The 13,480-nt window shown below is 40.1% G+C and overlaps 1 protein-coding gene across 1 annotated transcript in view; it reads left to right on the forward strand.

Moving 5' to 3' along the window:
• MED14 (mediator complex subunit 14) overlaps nt 1-13,480 on the forward strand; it is an 86,867-nt gene that overhangs the window by 57,343 nt on the left and 16,044 nt on the right. Inside the window, exons 22-24 of the mRNA XM_025372379.1 lie at nt 4,105-4,245; nt 7,471-7,582; nt 12,262-12,393. Coding sequence (XP_025228164.1) covers nt 4,105-4,245; nt 7,471-7,582; nt 12,262-12,393 — 385 coding nt within the window. The remainder of the gene's footprint in view (nt 1-4,104; nt 4,246-7,470; nt 7,583-12,261; nt 12,394-13,480) is intronic.

Below are 13,480 nucleotides of genomic sequence, written 5' to 3' on the forward strand. Positions count from 1 at the left end.
GAGACAGAGTCTCACTTTGTCACCCAGGCTGGAGTATAGTGGCACGATCTTGGCTCACTGCAACCTCAGCCATGTGGGTTCAAGTGACTCTCCTGCCTCAGCCTCCCCAGTAGCTGAGATTATAGGCATGTGCCACCACACCCGGCTAATTTTTGCATTTTTAGTAGGGATGGGATTTCACTATGTTGGCCAGGCTGGTCTCAAACTCCTGACCTCAAGTAATCCACCTGCCTCAGCCTCCCAAAGTGCTGGGATTACAGGTGTGATGTAATCTGTGCCTGGCCTGATGCATTTTAAAAATGTAAGGTCCTGGACCCTCGCAAAGTGCCAGGATCACAGTAACCTGTGCCTGGCCTGATGCTTTTTAAAAATGTAAGGTCCTGGACTACAACTGCCAGAGTGGTTAACTGATGTGATAGCTCAGTTGTATGTGTTTTTTGTCTGGAGTCAAATAAATCTAAAAGGCTTGATTTGAAAAATAGTCTCCTGCAATTCACTCTTGTCATTTTCTTGCTCCCCAGATGCCCTGTTTTCAATTCTTATATAGCTGATTATCTTGGTATTTATATCTTTATCTCTAAGTAGAATGCCTACATTGCTATTTGTTTACTTTTTGGTTGAGGGCATTATCTGATTCTCACAATGGAAGATGAGCATTCTTTTTTTTTTTTTTTTTTTTTTTGGAGACAGGATCTCGTTCTGTCCTCCAAGCTGGAGTGCAGTGGCATGATCATGGCTCACTGCAGCCTCAACCACCAGGGCTAAATCCGTCCTCCCACCATACCACTTCAACTTCCCCAGTAGCAGGGACCACACCCGGATAATTTTTGTATTTTTTGTAGAGATGGGATTTTGTCATGTTGCCCAGGCTTTAGTTGTTATTAAATTCTTTTTTATGTGTGCCTTCCTCCTTCTAGGCTGCTCTCAGTACATAAACACATTTGTCTTTCCTCCTATCTTGGTAACATGGTTAGGTAGCAATTTTGATTAGATTATTTTTCAGCATTTGCACTGTTATGAATATGTAAGCATTGCTGCAACCAAGCTTACTATGATTATTTTTCCTGTCTTGCTCAACATTTTATTTTATTGGGAATATTAATTGGGTCTTTTTTGGTTTCACTTTCTCTATAGTACCTATCACTAATTAACCTTAAACTCTCTCCTATTTATATAACTACTTTTAGTATGTTCAAACATATCAAGATACCTTATTGATTTAATCTTGAAGAAATCTCTTCAATAGGCCTCTGACCTGCTCCAATTTGAACTGATAGCAGTCTGGGCCTTCTACACAGTTTTCACTTAGGAATCTGCAAAAGGATGAAAGGGGAGATTCCTCTATTTCTCTTTTATGTTGCATGTTGCATGCCTTGTGTCGTGGGCCCCTTGTTTTTTTTTCTTAGTTTATTTCATTGTTTTGATTACTGGGAGAAGGTACATGGTGGGTGGAGAGTTAATTTGAAATCATGTATGCCTGAAAGCATCTTTAGTTTACCCTCATCTAACTGAAGTGGCTAGGTAAAGAACTCTAGGTTGCAATCATTTTCTGTAAAAATTTTGAAGATACTACTTCATTGTCTCCTAGCTTGCATTGTGACTATTGAGATGTGTAATGAGTTCACACTGTTGAACATTATGTGACTTGACTGGGCTCTTTCAGTCTGAAAACTTACATCGTTTTGCTTTGGGAAATTTCCTTGCACTATTTCTTTGTTCATCTCCGTTGTTTTCTCTGTTAGCTCGTTTGGGTACTCCCAGTGTTCTGATGCTAGGCATTGTGGACTTGTCCTCTAGTTTTCTTATTTCTTCTGTTGTTTGTTTTTTTTTTTTTTTTTTGGTCTCTTGTTTCTGGGAGATACCTCACTTTTTTCCTCTTATCCCTCTATTTTTTATTTCTATCAATATTTTATTTTGGCCATTCTTTAAAAATTTTTTTCAAAAGGTCTTTTTTTGTTTCAAAATGTTTATTTTAAACATTCTATTATATGACAACATTACTTTTTCTTCTTTTTATCCTACATAATCTCTATTTTATTTACCTTGCTTTTGTGTATGTGGGGGTGTGGTATTGATTTCTTTTATATTAGTGTCTTTCCTCAAATGTTAAGCGATTCTTAACTCCCTGCTCTTATTTAAAGGTAAGACTTATTGACTGTGGTCTTCATTGCAGGATGATCTCCTTGTGCCATTTCTTTGGGAAACTCCTGATATCAGTAGCTTTAGGTCTTTTTGTTGGACTGGTGTGAGTACCAAGACAGAAGTATCCAAATCTTCTGCATAGATGGTATGCATCTGGCTCTCAATATTGGGAAAGTCAAATGAGAAAACGAGTATTCTCAAATTTATGTAGACTTTGATCCCCATTTTTTATATGGTAGTCCTTCTCTCAATTGATCTTGGCGTCCCTCAAGTCAGAGATCCTCCTCCAGGGTGGAAGAGATCAACCCAGCTCAGTGAGAATAGCAGAGGATCTGGGAGGGTCTAAATGTCTCTTAGACTTTCACTTAGTCCTTCTGTTATTAGTCCCACTTTTATCCCCACTTCCAAAGGTACCCATATTAGTCCGTTTTCACACTGCCGTAAAGATACTACCCAAGACTGGGTAATTTATAAAGGAAAGAGGTTTAATTGACTCACAGTTCCACAAGCTTAACAGAAAGAATGGCTAGGAGGCCTCAGGAAATGTACAATTGTAGTGGAAGGTAAAGGGGAAGCGCAAGAACAGGGGAAACTTCTACTTATAAAACCATTAGATCTCATGAGAACTCACTATCACAACAGCCTAGGGGGAACTGTCCCCATAATCCAATCAATCAGTCCCTCTGTCAACACATGGGGATTATAATTCGATTACAATTCAAGATGAGATTTGGGTGGGGACACAGAGCCAAACCATATCAGTGCCTGATACTGCCAGTTCCAAAGTGTCTCGGGGATATGGATGGAAATAGTTTGCTTCTTGGCTTTCCCCACAGCTTACTTAGGATACAGCTTTCTCACATTGGATGGTTCTAGTTGCTACTAAACCATCTGCTTTGCAGCCTCCAGGATGTATTGCTGTTTTTTCTGTTCTCCCATTCTTTTTGTCTTTGTTACTTATTGCTTCAAAATTTTTTTTCCAGTAGTTTTAGTGGGGAAAGAATGCAGTGTGTGTTGTGAGCCCATCATCTTTAATTAAAAGTAGACTGTCGACTTTTTTTTTTGAGATAGGGTCTCACTCTGTTGCCCAGGCTGGAGCACAGTGGTGGGATCACGGCTCACTGCAGCCTCAACTTCCCAGGCTCAAGCAGTCCTCCCATCTCAGCCTCCCTAGTAGCTGGATCCACAGGTGTGCACTGTCATGCCTGGCTGATTTTTGTATTTTTTGTAGAGATGAGGTTTTGCCATTGTTGCCCAGGTTGGTCTCGCAAGGGATCCTCCCACCTCAGCCTCCCAAAGTGCTAGGATTATAAGCATGAGCCACTGTGTTCAGCCCACTTTGGACTTTTAATAGCTCTCTAGTGATTCTGATAAGCTTATGATAGAATACTGGGGATGTAAGGAGTGTTAAAGAGAATCTGTGCTTGAAACATAAACTCTGATAGCCTTGCTCAGTTTTGACAATATATAAAAACAAGGCTGTCCCACTCTTAATGGTTCAAGATTAAATCATGTAATATAAAAAAGGAAAAAATTGGATCGTTTCTTACTCAGTTTTCCTTTCATATTTTCTAGTTTAAAAAGTGAGAGCGCTCACTAGCTGGGGAATTTTCCAAGTTATGGCCAATATGCTTTTCATTTTTTACCCTCATTTCTGGATTAGAAGTTAATAAGAAAATATTATGATCTGATGGTAAGAGGTGCCAGGATGTACTTCTTTCTTCAACTTTTTGCTCACACAATATTTCTTAGTTGATATGACCTTTTTTTAGATGCTGTTTTTGTTAACTGTTTTCCTTAGTTTCCAGCTTCAAAATTAACAATATTTCTTCTAGGTTGTCCTAGTAATGATCTTCAAGGATCAACATACTATGTTTCTGTTTAAATATTCTAAATAATTTAAAATGTTTTGCTAATAATGTTAGGTAAAATAATCTAATTTTTACCTGTTTATATCCGTAGACGTTCCTGAATATGTTTGTTGACAGCAATCAGGATGCTCGAAGAAGGTCTGTAAATGAGGACGATAATCCCCCTTCTCCTATAGGAGGAGATATGATGGATTCTTTAATATCGCAGCTCCAGCCACCACCCCAGCAACAGGTAATATCTAGCCAAAATTCCAAGTGGTATCACATTTCTGTAACTTCACAGGTTCTATAGGCATCAAAGACAAGGAGGTCCTTGGTGGGCCCGAGATGCCCAGGAAATACTTATGAAATAATGAGTTACAGAAGGAGGTGAGGAGGAGACTTCCAGTGACAAGAAATGAATAGTGTTGGAAACAGCATTCATCTCAGATCATTCACGCACTTAAAATGATGTTATATGATTCCAGGGATGGAAATATCATCCGCAGGATGTGAGATCTTTGAGAGAGTTTCCTCACCTTGTCTTGAAGGACAGATGCTATTAAAGTAGAGCACAGTGGACTAAATGTCTAGCGATGTTCAGTAGGGACTGCTACAGAGAACAGGTGGACAAATTTTCAGGGTTCTGTCCTCAGACCATTTGGATAAGCCACATCATAGAACCATAAGAGCTTTCAGTTCTGTCCTGTCACCTTCACATGTCTGAGAGTTGAACAGGCCCCTAGGCCAGCCATTGTTTTCTCACAGACCCTCCTGAAATAGAAGGTGAACAGTGATCATTTAGCCCTTCAACAGTCCTGTGTGACTCCCTAGTCTGAAAAATCCTCATGGAGGCTGTAGACTCTGGGCTGGAGTCTTCAGGGGCTCCATTTTTAGTTGTATATGAGCACACAGCCTCTAGGCAAGGCTCTTTGGCACATCCTTTAGTTTTGGTTTACAAAATAGCTCACTGCTTCTCACCCAGAAGCTTTCATGAATAGCATTGCTTGAAACCAGCATTGTGCAGAGAATCCTCTTAGCTTATTTTATTGCTTAGCTTCTGGTCTGGCTACTTAGTGACTACAACTTTCCAGTGCTTAAATCTTTGAAAAAATACTAGATTCTTACTAGAAGGAGGGTTTTTTGGAAGCTCTATTGTTCCTGACAGCTATTTAGGGTTACTTGCCTTCTCGCTGTTTCCCTTCTTGGCCTTCATGTAGAACAGGGAAGCTCAGTAAAGGCCTATGCGAATGTCTCTGTGTAGCCAAGGTGCTGCACTCTTGTGACAGACACTGACTCAGATGAGATACTAGCCCTCTGAGGATGCTGGGCCACCATGGGAGAGAAGTACCTTGGCCCAGCGGATATCAGAGCAGCTTTTTCCTTGTGGAAGCCACTTTCTTGCATTTTTTATTTTTCCTGTACCTGATATGGAGCAGGGAATGAGCCACATCCTTTGGGGGAAAGAAGTAACTGAGATGGGCTGTCTCATGACCATGGCCGTAGCAGGGCCAATGTTATAGGGGGGATGGAGGGAGAATGTGGTCCATTATTCTCTCTGTCTCCCAAGATAAGTTGTTCATTGGCCCCTCTATAATGATTTTTTTTTTTTTTTTGAGATGAACTTTTGTTCTTGTTGCCCAGGCTGGAGTGCAGTGGTGTGATCTCAGCTCACCGCAACCTCCGCCTCCCAGGTTCAAGTGATTCTCCTGCCTCAGCCTCCCGAGTAGCTGGCACTACAGGCACGCACCACCATACCCGGCTGATATTGTATTTTTAGTAGAGAGGGGGTTTCTCCATGTTGGTCAGTCTGGTCTCAAACTCTCGACCTCAGGTGATCTGCCTGCCTTGGCCTCCCAAAGTGCTGTTGTTACTGAAAAAAATCATAATTTGACACAGTGAGAGCCTGCAGCGCTAGTTTATTAGATACTCTGATTTGGCTAAGAGCTCTATACACCCAGTAGCATTTCATACTGAACATGAGATTTCTAACTAGGAAAATAGTTGCAAGCTAAGGCAGAAGGATTAGATGTGGGTAGATTGGCCAAAGGTTAGGATATTCTAGAAAAGTTAGAATGATTTGTCACTTTGGGAAAACTTGAGGAATTTTCTGCTTTTTCTTGCTCTGTATTCAACCTGTAGGTAGAGCCTTTTTGTTTGTTTTGTTTTTAAGTTAAAAAGTTTGACACTTAATACCAAGTCAGAATCCTTTTAAAAGAATATTCATCTGCCATGGTTAAATGTCTTTAGTCAGTGGCTTTGGCTTTATGTACTCCTAAAGATTGAGCCTTTTATTGAGCAGTTTCAGTTTTCAGTTTTTTCTGCTTATCAGATATCTGTGCAATGCTTCTATTTGTAAACTGTTCATCTCCCTGATAAGACAGTTGTGAGAAAAAATGTTCATAAAGGGATTCATGTACATTTTACTTGATGTTAGCAGGTAGCTTTTCTTCTTTTATGTAAAATGCTGTTTTAGTGTATAAGCTAGTCCATGAGAAAGGAAAGGAAGAAAGTATAAAAGTTTATGAATATCATAGTTTTAATTAACAAGTTAGTATGGCTTACATTTCCAAACATAAAGGTACATTCTACATTATTGGATAAAACAGTATGGGCAAATACATGATTTTGTAGCTTATGAGTTAGCCTGAATTCTATAATTTCTTTAAGATAGCTTAGAAAGAATCAATAAAAAAAAAAAAGTAGACAATCTGGTTTTAAAAATAGGTAAAAGATTCAAGTCATTTCACATAATAGGATGTCCAAGTGGCCGATAAGCACAGAAAAGGTATTCAAACATTATTTGCCATCACAGAAATACAAATTAAAGCTACAATGAGGTAACACTCCACACCCACAAAAATGACTTTAAGAAAAAAATTGATAATTATTTCCAACATTTGATGTTAGGAACAACTGAAACTCTTGTGTGGCACTAGAAAATATGTAAAATGTTACAACTACCTTGTGAAAGTGATAAAGATGAGTAAAGGTCAGGCTGAGCTACCATATTTCATTGATACTAAACGCCACCAAATGTAAGATGCATCAGTTTTTATCTACTGCTCAGAAAGAAAAAGCACTGCCAGTTAAACTAACATCCCATAAATGGAAAGAGACACCCTGATGTTAGAGATATTAAAGTGTGGGGGGAAAATGTCTTAGAATCAATGAAATGGTAGATAAATAATAGAGATAAATCAGTTATATGCTAGATATAAAATGAGCAAAAAACATCTTGAGGGATAGAAAGCATTGCAAGATCGGGAAAGAGGATGTTGCTATTTTAAAACATTTCGAAAGTCAGGGTTGTGTTGTTGATGTGTATTTATTTTGCATGCTTTTATACCTCATGTTTCCTATTTGGTAACCAACAAAGTGTGTAAATATTAACACTGTTGCTATAATTAGTGAAAGCCACACTCTTATGCTCCATGCAGTTGGCCATTTTACCAACATTTAATTTTCTTCTTTTCAGCCATTTCCAAAGCAGCCAGGAACATCAGGTGCTTATCCTCTTACTTCACCCCCTACATCTTATCATAGCACAGTCAATCAGTCTCCCTCTATGATGCACACACAGTCTCCAGGTAAGATATCACTTACTTTCTTGTCATGTTCAACTTTCAAATCCAAAATACACCCACCCCCCCCCCCCACATTGAGAAGCACTGTGCATCTAGCCTCAGGCTTCAGAGAGAATTCCCTTTCTAGTCTATGGCTAGATAGTTGTCACTCATTTATTATGGAAGGTTTGTGAAGTCTGTGTCCAGGCTCAGGAGCACTTTAAAAGGTTTAAATTAATGTCACCCAGAGCCAGACTCACAGCACAACTCCAGGGGGTGCTAATCACAACATGATCTGTATTACAGATCGACAGACTCTAAGGCCTATAGAGCCAAATCCTGCCTGTCATCTGTTTTTGTAAATAAAGTTTCATTGGAATGAAGCCACACTTGTTTATGTGATGTCTATGGCTGCTTTCCCACTATGACAGCCCTTTACAGAAAAAGTTTGCTAAGCCATGGAATAGGTGGAAGGGTGGCCTGCCCCCAGGCTCCGAGTCAGGCAGTGCACAGTCTGTTTGTCCAGACATAATGACTTTGTTGGCAGCCCTATGAAGTGTGCCATAAAAGTGCTTGAGAATGCCAAATTTTTGCTTTTAACTGAATGATTCAGTGGTATCTCTTGAGCACTTGCTCTGTGCCAAATGCTGCCTGGTGCTGGGGATTTAACAGTGAACCAGATATCAGCCCTGCTCTTGAGCTTATCATCTAGCAAGGAAGCTAGGTCATCAGATTTATTGGGGAGAATGACCCCTTGCCTACTAGGTCCTGGTAATATGTCCAGAGCATAATGATGGTTTTTTCAAAGAAAGTTTTAGCATAAAAGATGTGATATGTAATATAGGATGTAAAATATAAGAAATTAAATGATTTTTAAAAGCATGCATAATAAAACCTTTTATCTACTGTAAATATATCAGTCCACTCAACTAAAGAATACATTAAGTAGTTTAGTACCAATTAAAGGCATTCGGGCTTATCAGAAAACAGGACAAACAAAACTACATTAAATCCTGATTTTTAAGTAACAAACCCAACAAATACATCTGCTTTTAAGTTTTCACTTTGAAAAGCAGAATTTGCGGTGCATACTTTTCTCCTTTATAAAATACAAAAATTCTTATAGATATGTATATGTGTGTCTGTATATGAGAAATTTGTATTGACCAGAAAATCCTTTAATCTGCAGGTGGGAGATGTAATGACATAACTTATTCAATAGCTAATTCCATTTGTAAAATGAGAATAATATAAAACCTTTTCCATAGGGATGTTGTAAGAATTGAATGCAATAGTTCACATAAAGTGTTTAGCCTGGGGTGTGGTACATGACAAATGCCTCTTTGACCAGTCCATTGTAATCTGTCTTGTTGCCCAGATTGGGCTGCTCGACATCCCGCACTGCCTAGGCACTCGCACCCTGGCAGATCCCACCCCCACCATGTCTCACACGTAGCCATTCATATTGCTCTTCACATTACTTCAGTGGTGTCGTTTTAAAAAAATAGATCCTCATTTCTTAAATCTTTAAATTCACTTTTATTTGGGGGGTGGGGTGTGCTTCCTCTGCTTAGATTCCTAGATAAACAGTCTTCATCTGTAATGCCAAGTATGATGAGTGTTACAAAAAGGGTCACTTGGGCTTCCGAAAGAGCGTTCGATAAGGAGGGGTTCAATTGTTTGTTTCTTGGGGATGCCTTGTTTGCCTCCCGCCTTTCAACACTATTTAAGCCGAGACGTGAAGGGTGGGTCAGTTACCCAGGTGCAGGGACATGGACAAGGAGGATATCTCAGGCAGACTGTGCAGGGTGTGTGGAGTCTGAACTCCCAGAAGATGGTAGACTCTTCCAAATGGCTGGTGTGTGGAGAGACAGGGCTCTGTTCAAAATTTTGGCCTTTATTGTATGGGTAAATAGGAAGCCATTGTTGGATTTTAGTCTGGGTTAAATTTATACAACTGAAAGTGACAAGAGTGGTGGATGGGCAGATTTTACAGAGAAAGGAGCAGGGCGTTCTCTTGAACCTGTTGATTTTGCAAGTCCCCAGAGATTCCTAAGTCAAGATGTCCAGTAGGCAGTTGGCTGTATGAGCCTATGGTTCATCAGAGATGGTTGAGCCACAGATGAAGACTTGGAAGTTGTTGTTGTCATGTCTAGGGTCATTGAAGCCCAAGTGGGTAGTTGAGTCCACCCCTAGGAATACCAGTGGTCAGTAGGGAAGTAGCAGCTAGGGAGGAAGTAGGCAAAACAGGAGAAACAGGATTGTAGAACCCCAGGGGAGTGTGTTTCTAGGATAGGAGTTGACATTGTTTTTATACAGTAGGAAGGGAAAAATATTTTGAAATACTTATAGTAGTAGACAAGCATATATAGTGCTTACTGTGTGCCAAGCCCTAGTCTAAGCACTTTACCCATTTAATCCTCACAGCAAACCTGTGGTGTAGGTCCTATTATTATTGCCGTTTTATGGAGGAAAACTGAGACATGGAGAAGTTAGGTCGCTTGTCCAGATCATACAGCTAAATAAGTAAACATAAACACTTAAAAGTTGGTCAAGTTGATCAACATACTGACTGAAAGTAAGGCAGTGCTTTAGGTATTACAGAACACAAAAATATGAAATTATCTCACATAGTACAGTTCCCCTCGCCTTATCGCTCTCCGAGGTTTTAGTTGCCTGAGATCAACTGAGGACCAAAAATGGGCAAGTATAGTACAATAAGATATTTAGAGACAGAGAGGTACCATATTCACATAACTTTTATGATAATATACTGCTAAGAGTGTTCTATTTTACTGTTGTTAATTTTTTACTGTACTTAATTTGTTAATTAAACTTTATCATATATGTGTGTAGGATAAAAACAGGTTTCAATACTATCTGAGGTTTCAGGCATCCACTGGGGGTCTTGGAACATATCCCCTGTGGATAAGGCGGGGACTGCTATAGTAGAGAATTTGAAACATGCTGATATTAAAGGTAATTATGATAATGTAGCAAGTGTTTAAATGTTGCATTTATTCATAGTTTTGGTAGCCATAGTTCACCCTTTCATAATCCTAAATTAAAACTAGTCCTGTGGCTTTAAATAAGTTAACGTTTGCCTGTTTTTTATATCTCCAATCTCAGTCTCTCCGTAAGTCTAGTATTGTATTTTCTTTTTTCTTTCTTTTTTTTTTTGGAGACAGAGTCTTGCTCTGTCATTCAGGCTAGAGTACAATGGAGCAATCTCATCTTGCTGCAACCTCCACCTTCTGGGTTCGAGTAATTCTCCCACCTCACCCTCCTGAGTAGCTGGGATTACAGGCACGCGCCACTGTGCCTGGCTAATGATTGTATTTTTAGTAGAGACGGGGTTTCGCCATGTTGACCAGGATGGTCTCAAACTCCTGACCTCAGGTGATCTGCCCGCGTCGCCCTCCCAAAGTGCTGGGATTACAGGCGTGAGCCACCACACCCGGCCTTGTATTGTATTTTCTAACTGTCTATTCGGCATAATTTCCATGTAATGTCTGGTAGATACCTGAAACTCAGCATGGCTGAAACTAAACTCCGGATCTCTTCACTGCCCCAGTGCTCCTCTTCCCACAGACACCCCAGCTCAGTAAATGGCAGGCCCTTCCTTCCTGCTACTTGGGCTGAAGCTCTTCGAGTCATGCTGGACGTCTCTTTCATACCCATGTTCAGTCATTTACCAAATACTGTCAGCTTGATTTTCAGAATTTACCCAGAATCCAACCACTTTTCACTACCATAGTCTGTCACCTTTACCCAAGCCACTAGTCCTCTCTCACCTGAATTATTGCAGTCATTTCTAACTGGTTTTCCTGTCCCTACCCCTACCCTTGCTCTATAGTCTGTCCCACAGCAGCTAGAGTGATCCTTCTGGGACAGAAGTTCGTCCATGATTTCCGCTCCAAACTCTGCATTGGATTCCCACTCATTCAGGGTAAACCCTAAGTCCTTAGAGTGGCCCACAAGTCCCCATGTGATCTGGGACCCACCCCTCTTCCTCCAGCCTCTCTGGTGTCCTCTCTTCCCACTGCCCACCTCGTTCACTCTGTTCTTGCCACACTGGCTTCCTCCCTGTTATTTATAACTGCTTCCACCTTTGGGGCATTTGCACTAGCTCTCTGTTTGGCTGGAATATCTCATCCCCTGGGTATCCTCATGCCTAATCCTTTCTTCACGTGTCAGCTCACATGCCCCTTTCCTTAGAGAGGTCTTTTCTGATTGCTATATATAAGGAACAATACCCACCTCCTTCACTACACGATATTGTCCCCTTACCCTGTTGTATTTTTTTCCATAGCACTTACCTGACAGATACTTGTCTTTCTCATTCTATTAGAATATAAGCTTTGTTAGGGCAGGAATTTTTATCTCTTTCGTTAACTGCTGCATCCCCAGTGCCTAAAACAGTGCTTGGCATGAAGTCGGCATTCAGGCCTTCTTGTTGAATGAATAACTGAATAAAAAGTACACCGGATTTTTAATCAGTCAATATAAGAGCTAGAATTTGGGCCCATGGAATTGAACACTTTCTTTCGATAATGAAATCTTGCCAGTTTTTCTCTGTGTTATATATATGGGAGCTATACTACTCGTTTCTTTAGTTTGTAGAGAGATTTTTAACTTGGGGTCCTTGGACAGGACATAAAATGTGTCCTGCAAGATTATCTATAATTATTTTCCTTTATTAGGAAATCTGCACGCTGCCAGCTCCCCAAGTGGGGCTTTGAGAGCCCCATCACCAGCGTCATTTGTTCCAACTCCTCCCCCATCCTCGCATGGAATCTCAATAGGACCAGGGGCCAGTTTTGCTAGTCCACATGGTGAGTCCATACATGGAAATCGATACAGCGTAAGAGCTTGATGTGAAAATAATTTTTGTTGAGTAAATTTTTTCATTGCAAAATTAATACTTGTTTATTGAGGAAGTAGCAAAAATATTGCTCAAGCAAAAAGAATCAAATTTATCTAATTCCACCACACAGAGGTAATGACCAGTGAGTTTGTCTCTGCCTTGGACTCTCCCTTGCTGTTGCTCTGCCTTGCCCTTCCTGTCACATGCCCTGCTTGCCTGCCCTCTCACGTTTCTGTTATTCTCGCTTGCTCTCTACCCAGCTGCTTGTCTCCCCCTTCAAATACCTGCCCTTGCCCCCCTACAGTGGGTACCCTAACATAGGAATTGTTTTGAGACTTGAATTTTTTAACTTTTTAACTAAAAAATTTTATTTTGAATTGATTCAACTAGATAAAAATTAGAACCAGAACCAGAAGTCAGTGAAATGTTTCCTTTTTATTCCACCAACCACCAGTTCCTCTTCCCAGAAACATGTAGATATTCTTGCAGAGCTGTTTCATGCATACACAAGCAAATACATGCAAGTGTTCTTTCCCCTCTCCTTTACACACACGACAGCATACTTTACAGTGTTCAGTGCCTTTTTTCACTTAATATATCATGAGTATGATACCATAGAACATAAACAGGTTCCTCAGTTTTTAAGTTGTATAGCACCTGGGATTTTAGTTTTTACTATTAATATTTGTGGGAACATTTCTGTCACATCATCATACCATATGGCGTAATAATATCCCCTTGTCAGGGTGTACCATGACTTAACTGCTCTCCTATTGTTATATGTTTAGAATGTTGCCATTTTTTTCACAATTAAAAGTGGTGCCATCTGTGCTCATATCCATGATTGTTTCCTTAAGTTCCAAAAATGGAATTGTTGTATCAAGGGTTTTGAGAAATTCTAAAGCTTTCGAAACATATTGCTAACTGCTCATCTGAAAGGCTGTACCAGTTTCCCATACCATCATACAAGAATGTCTGTTATCCTGCATCATTGCCAGCAGGGAGTATTACATATTTTAAAGACCTTGGCCATTTTGATAGGTGAAAAATGGTAT

The sequence above is a fragment of the Theropithecus gelada genome, chromosome X (assembly GCF_003255815.1).
Source record: "Theropithecus gelada isolate Dixy chromosome X, Tgel_1.0, whole genome shotgun sequence".
Lineage (NCBI taxonomy): Eukaryota > Metazoa > Chordata > Mammalia > Primates > Cercopithecidae > Theropithecus > Theropithecus gelada.